General features: G+C 41.2%; 1 protein-coding gene across 1 annotated transcript; it reads right to left on the bottom strand.

Annotated features, from left to right (window-relative positions):
* Positions 1–3,032: 3,032 nt before the first annotated feature.
* On the bottom strand, positions 3,033–24,969 carry WRNIP1 (WRN helicase interacting protein 1; the record flags this gene model as incomplete). The annotated part of the gene is made up of 7 exons (XM_082755376.1): positions 3,033–3,785; positions 4,265–4,344; positions 5,184–5,339; positions 10,231–10,460; positions 16,132–16,376; positions 17,436–17,627; positions 24,487–24,969. The coding sequence occupies 7 exons, from the start codon at positions 24,967–24,969 to the stop codon at positions 3,510–3,512; spliced, it is 1,662 nt and encodes a 553-aa protein (XP_082611502.1). The 3' UTR covers positions 3,033–3,509.
* Positions 24,970–25,956: the final 987 nt, after the last annotated feature.

Below are 25,956 nucleotides of genomic sequence, written 5' to 3' on the forward strand. Positions count from 1 at the left end.
CCAAAACCTCTGGCCAAAACCTGACTTAAAGTTGAATTATTTTGGTAGTTTCAACTTCTTGCAATACACAAAAACTAACATTACTAGGAATGAGTCTAAAACGTCTTCCTAGTAATTCTAAACCTGTATTCACCCTTTACTGGTATTCTTCATCCCTAAATCCCCTGCCCAGCATACTCCAGAAGCATGCACCAGGAATACCCTCTAGTATTTGACCCAAATAGCAACACATCTTCCAAATACTAGCCTAGCAGATAAAAACACAACTGTGTTTTTGTAACTGTCTTCATCATTCATATTCAAGTAAATATTGAGTTAAACCGATCTCAAAGAAATAAAAATCTACTAATGGATGTTTAACTAACCAATATATAATGTTCTACACCATGACACTTCTCACATGCATGTAACAACGTAAATGCTAATATCTAAATCCTCACAGATATGGCAAGCCTTACATCCTGCATTAGTATGTGTATGCACCTGGTCAGTCACTTCACATTGAAGTTGAGAGCTAATTATTTTCTGGCTATCACATATATCAAGAATGCTCATGGAAAGATTTTTCAAAGTATGAAAAATTTCTCCCCTTCAAGTACTACATCTGGTCCCATACATTTTTATCATTATAATACTACCCTGAATGTTTTAATCTGTTTTTTTCCCAAAGGTTGTTACTCTTTATTATGGGACAGACACTATAATTATCCATTAACAAATGTTGTCATATTATGATTTCACTCACCTGCATTGTTTTCCAACAGATAAAATGCAAAGTCCCTGCTAGACACCTGAACAGCTCACGGTTTACACTTACAGTATTTTCTTTGTGATATCAGGAATAAGGATTGATCCTTTGTCGGCATTTAACAGAACCATCTTCTGAAATTTCTATTAGTGCATAACTTGTCTATAAAATTACATGAAAGTCAATCCCCACATCTCCATCCCCATACATCACATCATACATCTATTGGTAAAGAATATTTCATTACCTTCATAAGTCTCACCTAAACAAACAAACAAAAAATCCTGCAGTTTCTAGAGAATTTACATATTCTCCATGTTTTTGTCTTTGTTCCCATTTATCTAAATATCTTGAAAGGGCAGAGACAAATTCACAGAAGTATTTTCTACCCTACTAAACCATCCCATTGTGATGAATACAGGTACTTATCTGAGTAAGAACACATAGAAGTGCATAAAGAATCTGACTCAAATCCTCTAACAGTAAACACCCATTTAATCAGTTTAATTTCAGAAACATTTATATTACTGTAATCCTTAGCTTAAGTTCTATGCTTTGTTCGTGGAGTACAACTTAATATGACTACCTCCAGGCTGGGAACCTCAGAATAAAATCAATTTCAATACAAGTAACATTTGGTCAAGGAAAGACAGTAATATTTTTTTTTCCATGAACTGTTAGCAAAGATTTTTTGGGTTGTGTACTGAAAAACTTTCATCCAGGCTAGAGTCCAGCGAAGTATCTTAAAACATAGGAGCAATCAGCTGGATTTCCTCCTCCAGGAAAGTTAGCTTCCTGACTTGGAACCACATCTTCAGACCACAAACCTCCTGGTCTGCAAAAGCTGCTCTGAACGAACTCCAGATGTACAGTCGTGGCATCCCTTTTGATCTAAGCTTCATACAGCACCAAATACCTCAACTGTCAAGAAGTGTCTGCAACTCGTGTGTACCAGGTAGCCAGCCAGCAGGTGGCTGGGTTGTATCACACATGCAGCACAAGAAAGATGCAAGGAGCTCAGTATCAGTTTTCCTCCCTCCCTAAAAAATGAAATCTTCATTTACAAATTGAGTTAGGTATCTGAATTTAAAGTTTTTAAGAACTGTCAAATACTGCAAATGATATAAAGCAGAAATCATTGTTCAGTGAATATAACATATTTGAAAAAAAAAGATTCAGTATAATAAAAAAATCTGTAGTAAGTAAACCTTTAGGAGGGGATTTAGTACCTTTCTGGCACCTCTCCTCTCAGAGAGGTCAGCAGAGCCACATCCTTCATTTAGTGGGGACATAATATTTGTAGCAGAATAGCAAAAGATGATCAGAAGTTATACATAAAGCATGCTAAGTTTTGATTTCAGCACATTTGATTTTAAACACATAAACTAAGCAGGATCAGCAAAGGAATTCCTGATAGCCATCATGTAACCACTACAGGCCTGGTACGAAAAGTATATGGGGTATGTAGCAAGCAAATCCTGAGTAATTATTAAGCAAATCTAGCTGTAACTGCAGTGTGCTCTTGTGCAGGAGGCAATTTTCAGCCTCCTTTACACATCCTATTCATTGGTGGCCAGTCTATTCCATGTTGCTTTAAGAAGTGCAGACAGTTGCCCCATTGGCTACTCAGCATCTCAATAATGAAAATCTTCTTAGCTAATTATCTACTGTGATTCCAGCCAAAAATGGTCCTCTTATGCTACCCAAGAAGTAATTATTATAGTTGTATGCTGTTTCAGCAGTTAGTAGCTTTTCAGCAAACCAGACCACTGCACACTTACGATAAAAAAAAAAAAAAAAAAAAAAAAAAAAAAGAAACCAGCACTTAAATGAAGGAATACTGTCAACATCCGGGACACTGCCATGACCTTATGTTCCACTTAACAGAAATATTTACCCAACAATCCTGTATGTGGATATGTTTTCATTAGAGAATTTAGCTTTATCTTCCTGTTATAGCAGCAGGAAGTCAATTTTTATGTCTCAGTTTCCCAATTAAAAACAAGCGGAATTGCTAAAACACAACTCAAAATATGCGAGGGTGTTTTGCTACCAGAAATTTCCTTTTCAAAAGCATTTCTCAAAGTGTCATGACACAGTAACAATTTTAAGTGACGTAACTTTAAAAACAAACATAATACAGCCATTTTCATGACTATTCTACTTCCAGAATCATTTTGGACTTGCTGTGGAAAGTAGGCATGATAAAGCTAAAGGAATTTAAAACTTTCAAAACTACAGTAATGTCACAAGAACATTTAAACATATGCAAAGACACTTTTCAACAACTTTATTGGTTTAATAAATGTTGTTGTACAAAATTTCTCTGGAACATCACGAAAGAATTACAGTGTAATTATATTTTGCTTATAGTATTTTAACGGGGAGGTACAACTTTTTTTTTTGAAAATAAACATTCTAAAATTTTGAAATGGATACTGATTTTAAAAAGCAGCATGATAATATTCCTTGTCTCTCAGCAAGAGTAAAAAATACAAGCCTCATTGTTTTGCACCATTAAATTTGAACCAGAGGATGACAGTACTATATAGGCTAAGTTTACTTTTGCATTTCCATATTGCTTAAGTGGAATTGCTTACAAAACTACTTTGGAATGACAGCAGTAAAATGAGAAGTATCTCAGAGGCTCAGTGCTTTTATACTTTCAGCCTTAGGAATACAGGGCTGAAACTATACAGGGAATTTTCATCCCAATATACATTTAGAAATCATAAAATGAAAAATATTCAGAGCAAGCCCATCATGTTTTTTGTTCCTTAAAGAAGTCCATTCCTTTCAGTTCTTCTGGGAGATAGTCCTGTTCTACAGGTTCCTTGTACATGGGGTTATATTTATAGCCTTTACCATAGCCCAAGTTCTTCATAAGCCTTGTTGGGGCATTTCTCAGGTGCAGTGGAACAGGTGGTAGAGGTCCTGTGTGCATTCTCAGACATTCTTTCACATTGTTGTAAGCCTTGTACACCTCTATAGACTTTGGTGCTCTTGCAAAATACACTACACATTGTGCTAGAATGACCTGGAAATGAGAAAAGGGAAAGCGTTAAGTGATTTCTTTTAAGCTGTTTGGGAAAAGAACTGTTATTCAGACATTTTGTGCAGCTTGAGAAGGCCTTTATTTTTATACTGACCTTGCGGGCTAGGTCAGTGAATATTATTAAACAACAATTCAGTTCTTTATGATATTGGCTCCTAGAAAAGAATAACTAATTTAGAATGTCAGAATATATGACTATTTGTAACTGAGGGAAAACAGAAGAGATAGATAAATATGAAATTAGTTCAAACACCACTTTTTAACATCAAACATGCAGTGAAATTCAAACTACAGCTTCTATTTTTAGAGCTACAATGTTCTGTTATTCAAAAAGTGTTGTGCAGAATGAGCAAATAACTAAATTTACCTTGCCCTTGCAATCTCTGTTTCTTTTTTTACAGTTAGAGCTAGGTTTTACAATTTACAGTACTTTTATATCAATAAATTAAAGAAGCCTTTACCTCACATTCTGGCATTCCAATGAAGTGACAACCTTGATAGGCAGCAACTGCTTGTGTTAAAGCCAAAGGATCTGCCAGTCCTGCAGAAAAGGATCAGATGAAAGCAAGTTAAAGTCAGTTTACTTTAATTACCTTTTTTTTTTTTCCCCTTCTTCTAAGAAGGACAATTATTCATGCACATTGCAAAGGTGCTGTGTCAGATGGCAGATCGTCTGGTACAATACTTGAACAGTACATAAGATATACTTTCTTCATCCAAAACCTTCCTTTTTCCATGCTGTCTTCCAAAACAAAAACCTGAATTTTGTGCCACACAATGGCAGCCTGAGCAGTAGCAGATAGTGTATGATTTACTTACTTTTTGGAATTGAAAAAGTGGGGAAATATACTGTATAGACTTAGCTTACCCAAATCTAGTAACTCTTCGCCCATCACATGCACTAAAAATGTTGCTGCATGTGTTACGTTGGAAAACAAAAAGAAGATGCCTTAAAACTACAGAGCCAGCTATCAAATCTGAAGTTTGTATGCCAGGATAGGCTTTTAGCTTCCACAATTACTAAAACAAATGAACAGAGAAAAACCCAGACATCCCTGAAATACACATTCTCTGTGACACCAGTTTATTAGAGACCTACAATCATTACCAAAGCTGGAAGAATATATATTAGTACACTGTCAAAACCTAACCTCAAGAAAAATCTTTGTTTTTCCTGCAGTAGATAGTCATCGCAATGACATCAAACACAGGTTTCAGTGTGCATATACTAAACTTTTGTCAGGTATTGTGCATTTCAGTATTTTGTACCTATTCCACACGTAGCATTTATTTCCCCCCTGTACCAATCTTTGGAAACCAGAATACTGGAAGATCTGAATTCAACATAATATTCCAACACGAAATACTGCAATCGCTTACCTATATCTTCACTTGCAAATCTTACCAGCCTCCTCGCCACATAGAGTGGATCCTCACCACCCTCAAGCATTCGAGCAAGCCAGTAAAGGGAAGCATTTTCATCTGAGCCTCTCATAGACTTATGCAGGGCAGAGATGCAATTGTAATGTTCTTCTCCTATTTGGAATGGGTGAGAAGAAATATACAAAGCTATTTGGAGGAAATCAAGTGAGATACATTTAAAACAATAGAATATATTTTACCAAGTCACAGTAGGTAAACATAACCTGCTTTTTCAAGTTCTTTTTATGCATATATCATTATGTTGTTCATCAAAGCAAAGCATGAAGATGCTGAAAACAACCAGAACCATTCCACTAAGTATATAAGCATATCAGAGCAACAGCAGATGAAAAGGAAAGTTTTTTTTTCTTTTAAACATTACAAGGCAAACAATTTGATTTTGATATCCTATGACTTTTCCTTCAAAAGTAGGAAACAAAACTGGTATTTTAAGCAGTTAGGAAGAAGATCTTGTATCTCCTAATCCACAATAGGTAAAGAATGTATAAACCATCAAACATTGCTTTTTGACAAACACATGTAGGTAGCACTGAGGAGGCAACAGAAGAGAAAAATGTTGTATACACTGGTGGTATTTTAGAAAAGGATATTTCACATCAAATAAAATTTAAAAATGAAGCATGCAGTAAATGAGATGTGAATTTGCTATATTATACATGGAAAAAAGAAAATATTGCTATAATTATATAATGACGACACTACAAAATTTGGAGGAAATAGGATCACAGCACACAGCCCTGACAAAACCACTACAAAATCCTTGGTTCAGATGTGGACAGCTGCACCCTTTTAGGAAGGGCCCTAAAAATTATAGCCAGTTCAAACAGCACCAAAAAAATTAAAAAGCACCACCTCCAACAACAACAAAAACCAACCAACCATCTGAAATACCAGACTGCTAACTAAAAGGGAAACAATGATTTACAAAAAAAGTTTGTTTTTTTTTTTTAAACATTAAAGCTTAATATAAGATTAAGTATGAATTCGAGCAGAAACAAAGCCACTTCACAGATATTTTAGGGCTATTGTTAAAAATAGGGGGGGCAATATTAGAAACACTGAGACCCCTCCTGCTTGCAACTTTTTTGCCATGCAGCTGGGTTTGATTCTTATGCATATCTTTTAATCAAACCTATAAGAGTATTTTGCTGTGATATGGTTTTTAAACTCTCCACATAATCTGATTTTTTTTTTTTACTTCTCAAAGTGCCTGGCATTCCTTGGCTCACAGCTAACCATATTATGAAGGCAACTGGCTGCGTGCACAGCCATCTGTTAACATTTCTCTTCTTCCTACAGCTAAAAGGATTTACAGCCTCAGGGCTGTAACAGAACACATCACTGTCATTTATAGTCCCTGCAAAATAAAAGGCTGCACATATCATTAAGAAAACCAAAGCCTCCATACCAATGCAGTTGCTCCTTTCAAAGTCAGAAAGACTTCCACCTTCCAGATTAGAAACTGGGCCCATCTTCCAGTGTTGCTGCTCATGCTGCACTGCGGTTCTGTGGGGAATTCAGAGTGTGCACTCCCCGAGTGCACAGGCCTGCAGACAGCTATTTTTGATAGGACTGCACACAAAGAGCCCTGCGGTATGTAGTCATTACTCATGCCAACATAAACAGCATATCTGTGCTCTGTCATAGCACTTGAGTTAGTGGCAATAAACCCAAGCAGCTGGACTCGCATCATCATCTTGGGAGAGGCGTCTTTTGGTCTCTCAAAAGGAAGACAGCCTTTAAATATCTTGAAAAGTTGCATTTGCCTGGGTTTTTGCTTTTTTTTTTTTTTTTTTGAGGGGGGGGATGAAGTGCTTTTATACACTGTTTGGGCTACTGTAACGTGTTGTGCCTTGGAACACCAACTAGAGAGGCAGAAGGAATCCAGTGGATAGGTTAGGACTGGAGACACCAACCTTCAGAGTACATGGCTGAGCAAGGGAACAGTTTCCTCTCTTTATTTCCTTCCTCAGTACGTGTGTGACTGACTTACCAACATAATGACAATATTTATATACTGGACAGACTTATTCAGAAAACCTGCGGAATTATTCTTTAAACCTCTTTGTCCAATGCATGTAACTGTATATTTTTCCTTCTGTTGAAACTGTGTTTTATGAATCTTTTTTAAATATGCAGTTTATACTCTATTAGATACCAGGAACAGTTTAAAAAAATTAGACAGATCTCTTTGGAGACCCTGTGTTTATTAGCCCTGTTTCTCATGCCAGTTAGCCACTACATAGATTCTGGCCTTACGAATTCAGCTTCCAGAGATACATATGCAAAGTTATCACTGCTGCTCTGCATCCCAGATGCCTCTTGAAATCAAATCTCTGAAGAGTTTTTGGAATCAAAACACAACTGTTCTATTAAGTTCCCACACAAGCAAATACTTTTCCTAAGAGAAACAAGACACTTCAGAAAAGGCTTCAGGGAAGATGGTATTTTCTAGAGCATCTAATGTATACAGACACATAAATCATGCTGATTCTCACTTTTGTGCCCTAAATCACTTGTGCGCTTCAGAAGAGTTTTCCAGATAATTTAAGATGTTAATTTCTCTAAGGTCTTATTGGTAATAAACAGGTTAAAAAAACAAACAAACAAACAAAAACTTATTCACTGACCACAGTTAGTGTCTGGACTCCTTAACCAAGCCCTAATTATAGCGAGCCAAAGCAATATAACAGTCACTGTCTCACATTATTTTCTGTCTTAGTCAAAGGTATATCAACTGCTCACTGATAAAGTAGAGAATAAAGCCTTGGAAGAAAGGCTAAAGTAACAACATTGGTAAAAAGCCTTCTCGTTCCGGCCCAGCAGAAAACAATAAAGCTGGCAAATACAACGGAACAAGACATCTTCTCTTTCCTCCTTCATAAAATAGGGTGGCATAACATTACAGGTTACATTCTGTAATCTGGAACACCTTATCTTCATCTCAACTGTTTCTCTTCTTTACCAAAGTTAATTACCACTGTTAATACATAGATAGAGACAAAATCTTGCAATTAGTCTGATTTTTATTTTTGGTATTCACTATTAAAGCACTGGAAACAGTGAGCCAAAATACATAAAAGGAAGAAGAGACAATACAAATCTGTCTTAAAAATCAGGTCTTTGTCCATTTGTAGTTAATTAATTTAGCTGCTGCATCATTTTCTCCAAAAATCAAAATAAAAAGGAACTACAATTAAAAGCTAAAATATGACTGAATACTTTGTTTTTCCCACATTGTAAGGGCTGCAGGCTGTTCCTGGCAGTGAAATTTGACTGGTGGTTTCTTTGTTCTGCCAGCTAAAACACAGATTACCTACGCAAAAATCTTGGCTGTACCCAAATCAAAGCAATAGGCCAATGACTGGATTAAGAATAATTTCCTTCCTAGACTACTCGGAGAGAGTACATGAAGGCATGCATGACCATATACATTTGGCAAATACTGCTTAAGGTGAGCAAAACTAAACCAAATAAAAACTGGATTCCATATTTAAGATTGAAGCCCACTTTTTTTTTTTTTTTTAAGAAGGCTGTAGATTCCAGCACAAGGACTGAGATTCAAAAAGTATTGAAGCATACTACAAAAATATTAATATTTATACAGTAGCCTCTATCCAGAAACACTTTATACATGAAACATAATAGCTATTTCTATTGTTGCCAAAAGTGATCAATCCAGCCCCAGACTATTCTATTCTGCAAAGGAAAGTTTAAAGGCACATACCCAGGCAACTTGCTACTGTGACATTAGCAATCACAGGCTTTTTACTATTTATGCAGCCAAGAAAGAGGATTTTCAGTGCTGCCACCCACCTCTGAAAGAAAATCTGACAAAAAACACACAAAGATCAAAAAGAACTATTGACACACACCACCTAGACTTCACGCAGGCCTTAGGTGGAGGCACTCTACCATCTCTAACTAAGCAAATAGGCAGAGGATGGCTGGGAGCAATGGCCACAAATGAGTTGTGCGACTGCAGCCACAAGGCAACAGCAAACACACAAGGGACCTACACAGCACATGAGAGTCATACCAGTAAACTGGTCAGATTTTCCCCTTCCTCCTTCTCTTTACCCATGACTTCTTCCTGCCAGATATGCCATAAAAATGTTTCTTCTCCCTCCCCCTCCCTAACCTTCCCTTCTCAGCTGCCAACGTATCCATATCTGCACAGCTGACTTTTACTGACAATGAGCCATCATTTCCTCTTTGTAGCAAGGCTGAGAGCGGCCAAATGCATTCCAAACAACCTCTACAAATTTCACCACAGCTTTTAAGCACTGACAGTTAATTCAGCAGATCAGATACAGTGGAAAAACACTGCCTGGCACAATTGTCTGATACTATGGCAGAGTAATTCAAGCATTGCCGAAGAACTAGCACATGCATTCAAGGCGATTCGTGTAATTTCAAACATTCAGTCTCTGGCCTTTAACCATCTGCATAAATAGGTACAGGCCAGCTCCTATGGTGCCTAACATTGCCAAGTTACACGTAGAGCAAGAGTGGTTACCCCATTAAGAAGCCTGAAATGCAATTAGATTTATGTAACCTGTACTAAGAAGGTTACTAAATTCATTACCTCTAAAAGCAATTATAAAAATATAAGCAAACTACAACAGAGCATTTCCAACCCTCCAAGAACAAATCTCATCAAAATACTACTTCACCCTGCAATCCTCTTAGACCTCAATATTCTAATAACCTGAAGGAACAAAATAATTTCACCTGTTTCAACTGTTAGAAGGACTGCAAGCAAGTCTCTCAACTAACCTATGCTTCCTAAGCCGTACGAGGAAACTATTTAGAAGGAATTTCTGGATGAGCCTGCTATACTGTAAAGGAAATGCAGCTTTTTAGGCCAGATTTCAGTACGGCCACTGCTTCACCAGAGCACTTGGTATGAAAGGGGAGAAGCAATGTGAACGACAGAGGCTCTTCAGAATGCTGCATGGCGAAAACTGTATCAGCTACCCACCTGCTCGGTCATACAGGATGTGAGATCGTTGTAGACCTTCCTTTACATGTTCTTCTGTTATCAGAACTCCATCAGCAGAGCATCCTTTGGCAGTACTCACAGGAGTGGTCTTCCCTGCTGCCAGCCTGGCCTGAACTGCTAACTGAAGTCCGTTCAATCCAGTCCTTGCATCACCATCACAAAGGTAGGCTAGGGTACTTAGAGCCTTCTCCTCTATGTACACCGGGAATCTGCAACAAAATGACAAGATGTTATCCAACGCGTTATCCCAGATGTTATCTCATTGTGTATTGTGCTAGATACTACCTTTCTTTGCAAAGTCTGCTGAGAGGCAACTGGGCTTATGTTTTGTCCTTAACTCATCGTCATGATTAAGCACTGCAGGATCTGGGATAAAATTGTGAGATCCCACCCCTCGACAGCCTGTCTAATTCATGTTAAATACAATGGCAGACAAAAAAAAAAAAAAAAAAAAAAGAACAGAAGCTCTCATCTATTTAATGTTTTTTTTTCCTTGAGATTACCTCCTCTCACCAAGTTCAATGAAAACTAAGGGTAGGTTTTTGCCAGAAGTGCAGTTCTGGCACAGCCATTTGAACATCACGAGATTTTACACCATCAGCATTTCATAGCTAGCAGTTAGAATTCCTTGGGGAAAGGAAAATGAGGAAGCTACCCAAATGCGTGAGATAATATAGTGATGCACAAAGTAACTATCGAGTATTTGAACTAATGGTTACTGACATTACGAGCTGTTATCAGATGTTCTTTAAAAAGCTATGGCAAGAAGCACTGATGTAAATCATAAAGCATATATGCATCCCACCTTCTTATTTGAAATGGTGACAGGTACAGCTTCAGTCACTGGGGTAACAAAAACTATTGCAGCACAGAGAAAGGCTGTGAAATCCCAGAAGAAATCCCAGTGCACACAAGTCCCTGTTCTTGCCATCCACTGCTTTAAGCACACCAGGGCTATGAGAAGGCTTCATAACAAAAAGGCTGAATTCCAGTGACCACACAGCATAAATGAACAGGACAGGTACAGCTGAGAAATGCAAGAACAGGTGAAGGCTTTGCCATGGTCTCATAGCTGATCTATGGCAAATCTGGGAAAGTAGATTTGCCATCTCTTTCTCTAGGTTTTCATTCACTGGGTTGCAATCCCTGCTCCCAGTGCTATGCAAACCAACCTGACTCTGCACATTGCACATGCACATTGTTGAGTATTTGACCCTCAAACTTCAGTTGCATAAACAAGTTAACTGCTAAGGTGTTTGACAGACATGGGACACTGCTGATTTGAAAACAGAAGCCAATGGAGTTAAAGCATGACACAAACAATCACCTTAACCTGGCCATTTCTAGTAACTGGACTTGGAGAAGGCAATTTCTTATGAAGCCCTCGTGCACCAAGTTATTAGGGATTCACCAACAGCCCTGCACCTCATTCAGAGAGATTTACTGCTGCTATTACCAGTGGTTTACAAAGAGATAATGCCAGGGTTCCCAGACACGCAGCTCCACTAATCTTCATTATTTGGCCCACCCCTTTATGGGGCTATGAAAAATGCTTTTGTTAAGCATGCAGCAGCTGCAAGCAGCTCTGCAGCTACAGGTATTTGAGCAGCTCTGAACTCCCCCTTATTCCCATGCTAGTCAGAAGTAGCCTGAATGGCAATGTTAGCTTCCAAAAACTTGCACTTGGTGTTTGAAACACCCTCTGTGTCTGAACAGGGAAACAGCCGAGTGTAACACCACAGTGCCTTAATTCTGTCAAGTAGCTTATACATCAAGGTACTTAGAAATCAAGGTGTGATGCCTTCCACATACAGGCAAGCTGCTCGTGGTATATTGATGAAGGCAATGATTTGAAATAATGTAATGCTTCCCTAATTCCATAGTTAGGGAAGAATCAGCTCAGCTGAGAATTTACAAATAATATTTTATACTCAGAATAAAGTGAATTCAGTTAATTTTTCTAAGAAATTAAGATCTTAAATCTCATCACTCGCTGTATTTGACATTTTTAAGCCCATCCCATTCTCAGAAGCTCAGGCACCCTACACCCTTTTGCTTTACCCTGACTTCCCCACACCCTCAAACTCTGAGGCAGAACAACTCCCACAGGTCCTGACCTCTTCACAAGCTCCTGAACCTCTTGCAGATGGGCAGACTTGTATTTTTTTTTTTCCCTCTCCAAAATTAACACAGTACACCCCCGGATGCCAATGCTTAATGTTACTACCTCGTAACCGACGATACTTGGAGACAAAAATAAAAACAAGCCACCAGGGACACCCCAGGATCTATCACTCACTGAGCCGAAGGTGATATACTAGCTCAAGTAATGGAAAACTACCACCATGGGGTAATAAATCATTCTTCCAGTTCCCTCCTTATCACAATATCCTCAACACGGTTTGTGCCAAGAACCAATATGAAGCAGCATCAATTACTTATAAAACCTGTACACAACCAGTGTTTGACACAATGAGAGCAGATGCAAGGAAGTCTAAGCAAGGACAACCTGTACAATGAAAGATTTAGAAGTAATTGAGCAGAGCATGCGATAAAGCATCCACTGCTGCTTTCACATATAAATCAGTATTTTATTGCATTCATAACGCAATTATTTTCACTACAGTTGCTCCTGGACAGATTGAAACAGTTTTATGGGCAAATATAATTCTTTGTCTTAAACGAAGTTGTATGATACCAATTATTCACAGCCTTACAGCACTGTCTTTGAAGAAGGCCTCATCCCAGCAACTCTATTTTCAGCAAGGAAATTAGATGGGTGTTTCAAAAAGGAAACAATTTTCAAGAGGTGCTCAACGCCCAAGATCCAAAGGAAGCCCGTGTTAAATATTGATTTATAAACCAGCAAATTCAAAACCTGTCAGTACTCGTAGTATAGCCACTAACGAGCTGAATTGCGTGATGTCTAGCCTTGCCAACAGCAAACTGGGAATCTTTCGTTTCAACCAGCTGCATGCCTTCTGGGCTACCGAACTTCAATACATTAATCTAGCATCCAGTTTACCATCTGACAAATCAGAGAGAGCACTCTGAGGGCAGCACCTAAAAATAATAAAAAGCCAAGAATGAAAAGAAGAATTTGATTTCCTCTGTCAGTGACACAGCACAAGCGCACTGCATCAGTGTGTAACTGTACAGTTTGTGCTGTTACCGAGACAGCTAAAACAGTCAAAAAGCACAAGCAAAATCTCAGCAATATAAAGCATCTTTCATGCTCACGTCTCCTTACTTTTCTTCTTCATGACTGTAAACTTCCTTTCATAATCTCCCCTCTTTTAGTTTACTGCAGGCTTTATGAGGCACCATTTGATGGCAGCAAAGCTGACGAAGATGTAACACAAAGCACATCTTATCCTAAAAAAATCCAGTAATTCATACAAAAAACATTAAAGAAACTTTGTAAGTGCAATGACATCACGCAGAAAAGGATACCAAATTCTGTAATGGCTTCCAGTGGTTCCAGTTCAGCTTTATGGCAAGAAAAGGATACAGTGGGATGAAAAAAGCCGGGTGATCTAATCCTATGAGAAACCTTCAGCAACAGAGGAAGCAAGACAAGAGAAAACCACTGAGGAAACTGAAGGAAACAGATTCTAGTAGAGCATGCTTTCCATTTGGGAACTGCTGCACATGCACACAATGCAGAGGCGGTGACACCTGTTGAATCATTCTGCAGTGGCTGCATTATCACTGAGCTCAGAATACACCTGTAGGAACTCTGGAAGACCCACCCTCACACTGCTCCTCAAGGTAAAAGAAGAGTCTGCAGAGAATCAAGCTCTTCTTCAACACCTCATGTAGGTCAAACATCGTGTCAGAAAAGTGTTGTGATACCATCTGATAAAATGATTCCAAGGAGCACATGCAGAACTTCATACTGCACGTGGTTTGGACTGGGAAACTCACTCCTTGAGGAGATTAAATCCATAACACAATGTCCATGCCTCTTCTGTCTTCTGGCTGGATCTCTGCATCCCTTCTAAGTGGGTATGCCTCACATATGGGGACATGCTGCCTTACAGCACCTTTTCCAACTCTGGAACAGATGTGAGCACACTGAACAATCAACTCCACTGTAATTTGTGACATACTATTGTTTATTCTTCAGGACAACATGAACTCTTACCTGCCTGCATCTAACGCTAGCCCTGCTTCACAGAGATAGAGAGGTAAAGAGATAAGAGATACAGCTGCTCCTGCAGAGTGGTAGGCGGAAAGGAAACGAAGGATCAAAAATGGCACAGAGAGTGAAGCAAGAAGGAATTAAGGAGACCAAAAACTGAACTACAGTAAGGGACAGGGTAGATTAAAAAAAAAAAAAAAAAAGTCAATCTCAACAGCAACAGTATGTAACAACTACAGACCAAAACCAGATAGTGGTGGGAAAGATTAAAAAAAAAAAAAAAAAGTTGAACACATAACTGTAACAAAAGCTCTAAAATTCCTAATTCTATTTTCATTTTAAAACGCAGCCTGGCTCCTGCTTAGTCACTGGTATGGGGCACTCTCTCTTCATGGATAGACTTCTGAAAGCATGCTAGTCTGACAGCCTGCCTGCCAGACTTCTCTCAGTTTGATTAAGCACCACACCACGCTGCTTAAATCATCCATAGCTATCGGAAGGTTACAGATACGGGAGTCTAGCGAAACCCAAACCCAAACAACTGCAGCTGAAACTATGCCTTCCACTTTAATCCCATACATAAAGGAAAGTCTCCAAACACCAGCCAGGGTGTAGCCACAACCACAGCTGTGCCACTACATTAAGGATGACATGCTGCACTGCCCTCTCTTCTGAAAGTCACACTGCTACAACATGCAAAAGCTATAAATGAGTAAAAGTGAGGCAGGGAAAAAAAAAGAAGGGGGAAGGGAGAAAGCGACAGCTTTTATTTCCTGCCCTGACCTCAGCATTCAGGTTATCACTTCTTATTGATTCTGGTCTGTGATAATGCTAAAAGGAAAAAGCATATTCCCTTCTATTTATTGTATGAAGAGTGCCTGCCCAATTAGCACCACATTAATGAGCTGTAAATTACTAGCAGTACACATGAGCATCTCCATGAAGAAACTGTAACAACATCTTGCATGAAAGTAGCAGAATCAAGCATTACTCTTATTTGCCAGCTAGCCATTTCAGAAGGCAGATACACGTCCATAGGGGATCTGTCTTGACCTTGGTATTTCCAAAAACTCTCCCAAATGTTTAACACGACTATCTGGTTTGGACAAAAAGGGTCAGACAAAAACAAAATATATTTTAAGATAATCTACTAACATCTCACAGCAAACACCCTCCCCAGCATACTGTAAATCATACCATGGCACTTATGCTGCAGCTAAAACACAGCAGTACTCTCTCTTGATCTCATTCAAAAAAAATTGTCAGAAAACAACAAATTTCATCTGGCACTTCCAAGTTAATTTAACAGGGGACGCCCCATCTGCCACTTAATGGTAATGCGATGCTTTTACAACCACTAACAAGAAGTAACACACATTAGGACGCGACAAAGACTCAGTTACACACTTGCTTCCACAGCAAATCCCCAGCAGCAGAATGGATTTAAATATCCCGGGGGGGGGTGAGTCAGGATCTACAGATCCAAGTATAAAACTCTCTCCTAATCCAGACGGTGAGATTATGTTTTGGATGGAGAGCCAGTGCTTTGAATTCTCTCTCTCTCTCTCTCCTGTCACCCCCCCCCGCCCCTGCCATATGCTGCCACCTCTTTTCTTTACTATCAGAAGTGGCTAGGGTTTCTCTTCCCACCCCCCAACTGCTTCATCCTCTCCCTGGCAGGCAGTCAATTCCTCGGGCTGTGCGCGTTAACACCCTGCAGCCCATAAAGTACTCACTCCGAGCTCTCGCTGCTGCTGCCAGTTGCAGAGCTGTCGTGCTGGTCGGCTTTGCCCAAAACCTGGACCCCTAAGGACCTGACGGCCCGCATCAGAATCGCCTCCATCGCCTCCACCGAGAGCTTCTCCAGCACGATCACCCGGCATCGGCTCAGGAGAGCGGCATTGACTTGGAAGGACGGGTTTTCTGTCGTCGCCCCTATCAGAGTCACGGTCCCGCACTCAACGTGAGGAAGGAAAGTGTCCTGAGCATGGGAGGGAAGCAGAAAAACCTCATCTCAATCAATGACAACCTGAAGCATCCCATGTGAGTAGGCTGTCTGGCATTTTCAAATACTTTTTTTTTTTTTTTTTTTTCCCTCTGGTGTTTTGAGTCTTTGGGCTTCCTGTTGATGTGACAAATAACCTCACTGACAAGGCACCTCATCTGTTCGGCTAATTAACTGATTTAATTTCATGCACAGAGCACACAGTGGGCTGCTCACCTTGATAACCCATGCCTACACTGAGAATGACCCTACCAGCTGAAAAAGGAAGCATCAAATATCTGCAAACTTTTAGTTTATGTGACTGTTTTATTGTTTGGCAATCAAAATACCAGGAAAACATCTAATATAACAAATAATGAGGCTACTTCTAACTCCTTGAACCAATATTTAGGGCTACATTTTTTTTTCCTACTACCTAATTGAACAGGACATCTCAGAGAACTGTAGGATCAGAACATGGTTCCATATAAAAACTTAACCAGCAGGCCAAATTTTGATCTTTCCATGGCATGACTAAAGATAAAAATACCTAGGAAAACATAAAAAAATACAACACTCAGGCAATGGCTGCAGCAACATATTATACCAAAGTACCATGCCATGCTTTAATTTTCTGTTTTCACAGAGAAGAGTGCACAACATTAAAGCAAACGCACCCTATGCACATCCACATTCCAGACCTCTTTAAGGGTAACATGGAATTTAATCCCCAGCATGGAGGCTGAAATGAAGATATGAACAGCAAATGCTACTAACATGACTTTGGAGAAATAAAATTTCAGGAAAACATCACACAGAGCCCAGCATGCAAGTCAGCTGCAAGCATGGCTCAGCCTTTTATTTAAATCTTCAAATCACAGCAATTTCACACTGATGCTTGGAAGTTAGTTATGAATTTAATTTTCGTAACTCTAATTTATTTACTACGAATGTTAAAATCAAAAGCCCAAAGCGAGCTACCATCTTAAGGCAAAGTGGGGAATTTTACCGAAGTTCTGACAAAGGCTTTTTCCAAAAAAGCGATGTAGTACAAACCTGCTGGGATTTGTTGAAACGATGGATCTCGTCGATAAAGAGAATGGTTTTTCTCTTGAAGAGTCTTTTTTCATTCTGGGCTTGACTGATGACATCTCGAACATCATTTGTCTTGGCACTCGTGGCTGACAGCGTCACAAACCTTGCGCCGGTCTTTTTGCTGCTGTTGGCTATGATGTGTGCCAGGGTGGTCTGAAAGAGCAGTAGGAGCTAGCCTTGTAACAATCATTTTGGATACAGAAAGTACTAATGCGCAGACAGTATATAGAGAGCAAAGCTATATATTTAGGACATAGGGACAGTGCTGACAGTTTAGAGAGTAGGATATTTTAGTTCACGCTATTGTGGCTGCCAATTCCACCACTGCATTTCTAGGGCCTGCACTTTTAAGTATCAGTCGCAATATTTTAAGTTCCAGCAGTGACAGCTGCCGCCTTCATCACTGAAGGAAAACTCTTCTCCAAAGACGCTGTTGTCACAGAAGATGGGTTGACTACAATTCACCATGCAACTATTTTGTAGAGTCCATTAAAGAATAAAGAGCTGGACCATTCCAAGATACCTGCAGAAGAGCTTACAGTGAAATTATTTAAGAAAGAAAAAACTACATAAACATTGTGAACTAAAGCTTTTTCTATTTCCACCCCTTGTAGCAATGACATTAATCAAAAAGCAGCTCTCTACAAAGGCATGAGAGTTAATAGTGAAAAATTATATGCATAATTCAGAAAATATAACTTGAAATCTAAATAGTCAATAGTAACTAAGTGCTGGCTCAGGGAGGTAAAGGGCTGCTGGCTGGACAAAACATTGCCTGGTTTTAATGAGCACTCACATTGTTTCCCTTTCCTTGTAGACAACTCCTTCCCAACACAATTTATTTATAGGGAATTTCACCGCACCCACTAAAGCAGAGAAGCAGCCTGCAGCACTACATTGCACACAGATTGAGTACTCTTGAACACGGGCATAGTTTTCAGTCCTTCCTTCACTCCCCTTTGTAAAGGCAAGAGTATCTGCATGTCTCAAGCAGTGCATCTCTGTTTCAAAGTACTGCTAGAGAAAAACAGGTGATTCTTCCATCAATCTTGCTTCTTGTAAAGAAGGAGCCCAAGGAGACTGAAGCCAGGAGAGCCTCAGCAGCTGAGGAACAGGACAGGTGCTGACAAAACTGCTTCAGAAGATATTCTAGGTACTCAGGTTAATGCAGCAAGTGCTCTAAACCTGATCTTGCAGAGACTGCAGGAGCAACCACCTACCAGAACTTCTGTCTCCTTAAAGGATTTCCACATCCCTGAAACAGCAACCAGACAGAGATGAGAGAAGGGAAGCGAAGGGGAAGGATATATAATTATTTATCCTTGCTTTAGCTTTAGTAAGGGATTCCTGACTGGTTTCAGAAGAGGTGTCATTTCATCTCTTGATGCAAGATACGAATCCTGTGTCGGATCCCCTCTCATCTGCTGGAGCTCAAAGCGCCAGCCCCTTCCCTCCTGAGCATGCTGCAGAAGACAGGACTGGGATGATACTCTGGGAAGTGCTCACAGCCTACAGACATCAGGGAGGGCTAGAAGACCAGGAAAAAAAGGTGATACTTCAGACTTTGCTAACAGAATAAAACCATAAAACTAAAAGTTAGTGTTTCCTTACAAAAAGGACTTAATTCAGAATGGACCTTTGGAGGATTTATCCATACCTTGAAACCACTGAAAGCGTGGAAAGCACCAATATATCAAATCTGAAGATGAAAAAGGAAAAACTACCTCTTCTTTCTCTAAAAGTAGCAGTGGCAAGAGAGGGAAAAAAAAACCAACAACAACCAAGTTGTTGTCTTCTTATAGCTCCACTTCAACTGGTAGCTCACGCTTCATCAACATCAGGTCTCAGAGATGAAGGGCCTAGTTACAGTCAGCATAAGTCTAAGAACATGTCTAAATTGAGGCATTCAAGTCTGCAGAGATCACTTTTTCTACACCCAGAGTGAACATTTTTTTCTTTTTTCCTATCAACCAGCACAGCTGGTATTGCAAAAATTGTGAGTTTTGACTCGCAAGATGTATGAGTATAACAAATGATAATCGTTAGCCAAAAAGAAACTGATTTTAGCTGAAGCCCAATTTATTTTCCTGCTTTCTCTCAAGCAGAAGCCAGTATTATGCTACACAAAAAGTCAAGAACCATGACTCATTAATAACCTTTAACTTGAGCCTGCAGTCACTTATTTCCAGATCTACCACACACAGGACACCTAAATACCAAAGCTCTCCTCCACTGGAAATTTCTTCATGTCAACCCAAATTAGGACTTCCTTCCCCACAGGCTGCAACAGACCAAGATTTAAACACCAAGATTTGTTTCCTTGCTCGGGCAGCTCTCTTTGAATGTAACCTGTTTCCTTATTCTGTGCTGCCACTAGTAAATACAACCTCACCTCCAGGGCTGGAAGAAAACAGGAAAAAAAAATCAAGCACAAACGAAGCCTGTCCCACTTATGTTGATGTTCAACGACTTTATGTTACTAATTGGAAACAAGGCGGTGGTTTCATTTTCGCAGCTTTTTACCAGGTGATTAAATAACACCCGCTGTATTAGCTCACCACAGCCTCTTCTAAAAATTAAGTGATAATGCCTAGCTCTCCTCAGAAACCAAAACTGAAAAACTTGGAAGAGTGCTGTATATGGGGGGATCATATGAATCCCTAGTCAAGAAGTTGCCTGTGAAACCTAAGGTCATCCTTACCTCATTGCACTGGCAGATCTGGTAGACCTTGTTAATGAATCTCAGGCAGACCTTGCTAACGAATCTGCCTGTGGCTTCCTGTTCACGGAGCCTTTCCCCGTCTGTTCTTAACTTGCACGAATTTGGCAAAACAGCTGTTGCAGATGCTGGTCAAAGAAAACACACCGAGCCTCAGGTGTCATCATGTAGCTTGATGAGCAGTCACAACAGGCCATGCCTGGTTGCACAGCCTCGTGGAGGGTGCCAACAGTGCCAGCATCCTTGGACTGCAACTGGGGAAGCAGCTCCCTGGGATACAGCTTAAAAAAATGGGGTCTGTCCTATCCAACACCGCTGAGCTGAACCCAGGCTACCACGCCGTGTCACAAGAGACACAGGCCATGAGTCAGGTTATGCCTAAAAGAAATTAGGACAGCAGATGAGCATGGCTCAGGGACGCTGCTTATTGAAATAAATGCAATCAAAAGTGGCAGCAGTTGGCATTTATATAAGGGCAGATGCTATTCTTACTCCTCTTGTTTGGTTCCTCGCACCCCAAATAGCCCACAGGGAGACTACTGGAGGAGTAAGGTGTCACTGAACAACAGCAAGTGGCTTCCAGCACTTCCAAAATCCAAGCCAGACCTGGCATAAACAGAGGCAAGGTCACTGCGTGGCGTTTTCTGAAGCAGAGCTGTGCCTCCATTTGCTCCATCCAGGTTTGTTTCATTACGCTTTGCAAACGCAATGAGCCAACTCCACTCTTCTCAGAGAACTACACAAAGTTATTGCTAATTTAAATTGACATATGCAAACTCAAGCACGCAGTATTTGAAGACTTCTCCCATGAAACTGCAAAGATGAACCCATTTTTGAGCTGTTCTGAACTCTTAAGCTCCTGTAAAAGACATCGCGCATTTTCAGTTTAAGATCTTACTTGCCACCTGTGTTTGTGATGTTGTTTACAGGGAGCAGGTTCCAGCTACTTGTTGTCTTCTTTTTTAACCCCCCCCCTCATTAAATGACACACGTAAGAGGGAATGTTTACCATACTTAAAAACAGAATGTTCGGGTTTATAAAGCTTAAACCGTATCTGTGGCAGCAAAATTATTCTCTGCTCAAGTTACTCGTGTCCCCCCGCTAACTCTACTAAAATTGGTGCCCCCGTGGCAGACAGGCAAAAATGTAAATCCCTGCATTAAGGTGTCATAAATCACAGCGCAGCTTACTCGGATTACACCAGGATTCATACAGGCTTTGAAAAATTTGCGTAGTCAGGATGAATAAGCTAACTGTTCACAAGTTAATAACCACGGCATCTCTTTGAGGCAGCGTTTCTTCTTCTAGCCTGTGTCTGGTCAGCTTCTTAAAGTGGAAAACACATTCACGGGTTTAACACTTAGTAGTGACAAATTTTTATTTTTTTTTTAAATGGAGTCAAAGCAAGTTCAACTAAAGCACTTTGGCTTCATAAAATGTTAGGATGACAAAATAAAAGTACAATGACCATGCTCCCTTAAAATAAGAAGGCACAATACAAATGAAAATTCAAACAAATTAACTAACAACAAGAGTATCCTGATTTTGTCTTTTCGTTTTTGATTGTGCTTCCTTGAATATTCAAGTGCACCTGGGACAAGTTAACTTGATCAGCCCAGTGCAATGCATTTTTAATCAGGTACTGGCTTTGTTATCTTCATAATAAAAAAATCTCACAAAGTATTCTTGACCTTCAACATCAAATACATTTGCAGCAGTTTAATAGCAAAGATTCTCCTCTTGCTCAGAAAAAGTCTGTTGAACCACACCACTTCTCATAAAAGCCCAGACTGACCAATAATGCATAAATTCATTTGAAATTTGTCCCCAGGGGTTAACTCAATGTCCACTTATTTTTTGACTCAGTCCTGTCCTGCCCTTTTTAAAAGAAGTATTGGTTAACGTGGTATTTGGCTGTAGAAATGGAAAAAAAAACATAGATGGAGAGCAATACCCAGATTGCACGGGTAGCAGGAGAGTGAAGAAGTCTAAGAAGTCCAAATGACCACCTTACACAGCAATTTGGAGTTTAGACCAATGCATTTAGTAACATTCCTTTTAGCATCTACCCACTAATGTACGACTATTTTCTTTGATGGGGAGAGCTTAGCATGTAGGCTTGTTACATTTGAAGCTAGATAATACAAATATAAAATTTGTTAATATTTTTCCCACTGTGCAATAGAAAAAGTTTTCAACTATCAGCCCAATGAAGTCCTGAGGCAGTGCTAGTACTTTTCTCTTTCACAAGATCAGCAGACAATTTTTACCATCCTTATAGTGAAGGATTTTTAACCTTTTTTTAACCTTGCATTTTAAATCTCTAAGGACAGGAATAAAAGCAAACACAAAAACAAGTAAAGTACAGAACTTTGAGCAACTTAACCAAATCAAACACTTCTTATGGAGAAGAAGGCCTGAAATGAAATTTTACTCCAACACCATCGTAGAAATATTGGCAAGCATCAGTGAGGGGAAACATTCAGCGTTTTGCAGTAGAAGTTCCTGGTTCAGCCAGGAGTAGATGGTCCTGACACTTCAAAAGAACACGTTAAAAGCTAGGTGAAAGAGCAAAGCCTTAGAGCTACTTGTTGAGGGGCAACCTAGAAAAGAGATGAACTAGCCAAGAGTTTAAGTATTTGGAGAGAGAGTGTAACAGACTTTGGAACTGTTCCTGATGGGGCAAAAGGGACAGTCCTTACGCAAGTCCCTAGTCTAATCTGACGACCAGCTGAATTTGGTGAAAAGCAAGCTTACTAAATACACCTCCACTTGTGGTATATAAGCAAGGTCCTGAGAAAGGAGAGTGAAAGCTGTGTTACTACAGACATGAAACTGACCACTCGTCATTCAGAGCCTATCTTAGTACCACAGCAGGTTCCAAAAGCCTTGCAACACAACTAAGTTGTCACCACCTCATGAAAAAGCACTTCTACAGGCTTTCAAAGAAGGTGCATTCATCAGAACACAATCCAAAGCCTACTGAGTCCAGTTCTAGTTTCCAGAGACTGTATGTGGCCCTCACTTTGTGACCAAAACCAAAGACAGAATGACATGGAAAAAAAAAACAAACATAAAAGTAGGTCCCTGAAAGTTACTTATTAAATAAACTACTAGACTACTAAACAACCCAAGAGTTTAACTCCACATCTCTCTCCAGCCACCTTAATCCAGTCCATCTACCTCCCCTTTAATAAGTTTGTAGAAATCGCTTTTCTTTACCTCGCCTCCTCAGGTTTTCCTGATGTTATCACGGTATTTTAAAGGAAGCAGCAATTATATAAGCTCACCATCTGTTTCTTTTCAGGTGCATGTTATCTAGCCTAAACAACCTACTGCATCTTTGCCAACAGTGTCCATCTATTGTTCTCATACCTGCTCCTTATTAACTGTGATTAACTGTAATTAACCATGATTATTATGCAAATACCACACACACGCAGTCTCTATCTTCAAACAAGTATACTAACAAAAGCGAGCTGCAATTCTGTCCTTAACTCCTCTGCTAGCACTAATTCATTAGTCATTACTTTCCCTATCCCACCTTTTCCCATGCAAATTAACCTGAGATCTTTGAGTGCTCCCACTTGAACACACTTGAGCCATTTATTTGGCCTTGCTACAGCTGTGGACCCCTTCACTGTTGTGTTGCAATTACAGTCCCTTTGGGGATTTACCACAGCCTGTCCCCAAGTTATCTTAAAAGAGACAGAACAAGAGCATGCAGTAGCCAGGACCTGCGACCAAAAGCTGGAAGGGCTGACCGCTTTTGGTTTGCCTTTTTGAAGATGGATGAGTGCCTGGCACAGTGTGCCTAACCCCTGTCTTAGCTCCCTTCCACACCAAAGTCTTTTCCTGACAGGAGACAGAATTTGTGGGCAAAACCAAAGGTGTGCTCACAAACCATGTTGTAGTAAATATGCCAGTATCACACCCCTTCTCCTCGATATTTGTATAGATTTTCTTGCTGTTTTCAAGCTTCCCAGTTCTGCACACTAGTAATGGCTCTAAAGTTTACTAAAACAAGCCTGCTGTCTGAAATCAGCCAAGTTTGGGAGCGTGGGTTGCTTACATTTTATTCTAGAGGCAGGCTGCGCTTTCGCAATCTCTGCAAAAACTAGAGGGCATCAGTCAGCACGAAGCCAAAATAATACACGGGGCGTGCAAAAACAGAACAAAATGCGAGGGAATATGGAAAAAAGGGGCACTCTCAGGGGGTTGATGGGGCTTGGAAAGGCACCAGGGACGGCGCTGGGCGTGGAGCCCCGGGACTCCGCCGGCGGCTCACTCACCTTGCCGCATCCCGGCGGCCCCCAGAGGATGAGGGAGGGGATTTCGTGGGACTCCAGCAGGGACCGCAGCAGGGTCTGGGCTCCCAGCACCCGCTCCTGCCCCACGTAGTCCCTCAGCGTGTCCGGCCGCAGCCTGTCGGCCAGGGGCTTCCCCTCCAGCTTCTGCGCCAGGCTGGCCCCGCGCAGCGCTGCCCCCCCGCCGCCCTCCTCCGGCTTCTCGCCGGGGGCTCCGGGGCTCTGCCCGCCGCCTCCGCGGCTCTTATGGAAGAGGGAGAAGACGGGGGCGGCCGCCGAGGGGGTCTCCCCCGATGGGACGGCGGCGGCGAGGCGCGGCTTCTTGGGAGGGGGCGAGCAGCCCCGCTCCGCATCGCCCTGCCCTGCCTGCAGGCAGCGGTCCAGGTGCGAGTTGATGAGCGCGCCCGGCAGCTCCCGCAGGCACACCGGGCACCGCACCGCCGCCGCCGCCGCCTCCTCCTCCTCCATCGGTCCCTGTGCAGGGCAGGAAGCGAGACCGCCCGCCCTTCGGCTCCCGCAGCTCTTCGGGAGCTGTAGTCCGCCCCTAGCGGCTGGAGGAGCCGCAGGGAGCCTGGCTGGGGGCATAGGGCTCCGAGCCTCATGGCCAGCTCCCCGCACCCCGACACCCCCGGGGCGAAATGGCCGCCGCGGGCATGGGGCGAAATGGCGCCCTCAGGGGGTCGGGTCCGCGCAGCCATAGGGGCCCCGCGGCAAATCCCTCAGAGGGAGGCCAGCTCATCCTTAGATTTGGCCTTAAGCTGCTGTCTTCATGTTGAAAACACAGAATCACAGAATCATCTATGTTGGAAGAGACCTCCAGGATCACCTAGTCCAACCTCTGACCTAACACTAACCAGTCCTCTACTAAACCATATCCCTAAGCTCTACATCTAAACGTCTTTTAAAGATCTCCAGGGATGGTGACTCCACCGCTTCCCTGGGCAGCCCATTCCAATGCCTAACAACCGTTTCAGTAAAGAAGGTCTTCCTAATATCCAACCTAAACCTCCCCTGGTGCGACTTTAGCCCATTACCCCTCATCCTGTCACCAGGCACATAGGAGAATAGACCTGTCCCCACCTCGCTACAGCCTCCTGTAACATACTTAAAGGGAGCGATAAGGTCATCCATGAGCCTCCTCTTCTCCAGGCTGAACAAGCCCAGCTCCCTCAGCCGCTCCTCGTAGGACTTGTTCTCCAGACCCCTCACCAGCTTCGTTGGCCATCTCTGCACTCATTTGAGCACCTCCATGTCCTTCCTGTAGTAAGGGGCCCAAAACTGAACACAGTACTCGAGGTGAAACAAGTTGAAACACATAGGAAAACCCTTCCAGTTTTTGGCATGTGCAGCATCTCGGTGGTCTTTTTGGCTTTGATTCCACAGCAACCTAGGGTTATCACTGCTGCTTTTTTGTTGTTGTTTTGCACATTTTCAGCCAGCACGCTGCATAGTCTG

Source organism: Aythya marila (genome assembly GCF_965140915.1).
Source record: "Aythya marila genome assembly, chromosome: 2".
Classification (NCBI taxonomy): domain Eukaryota; kingdom Metazoa; phylum Chordata; class Aves; order Anseriformes; family Anatidae; genus Aythya; species Aythya marila.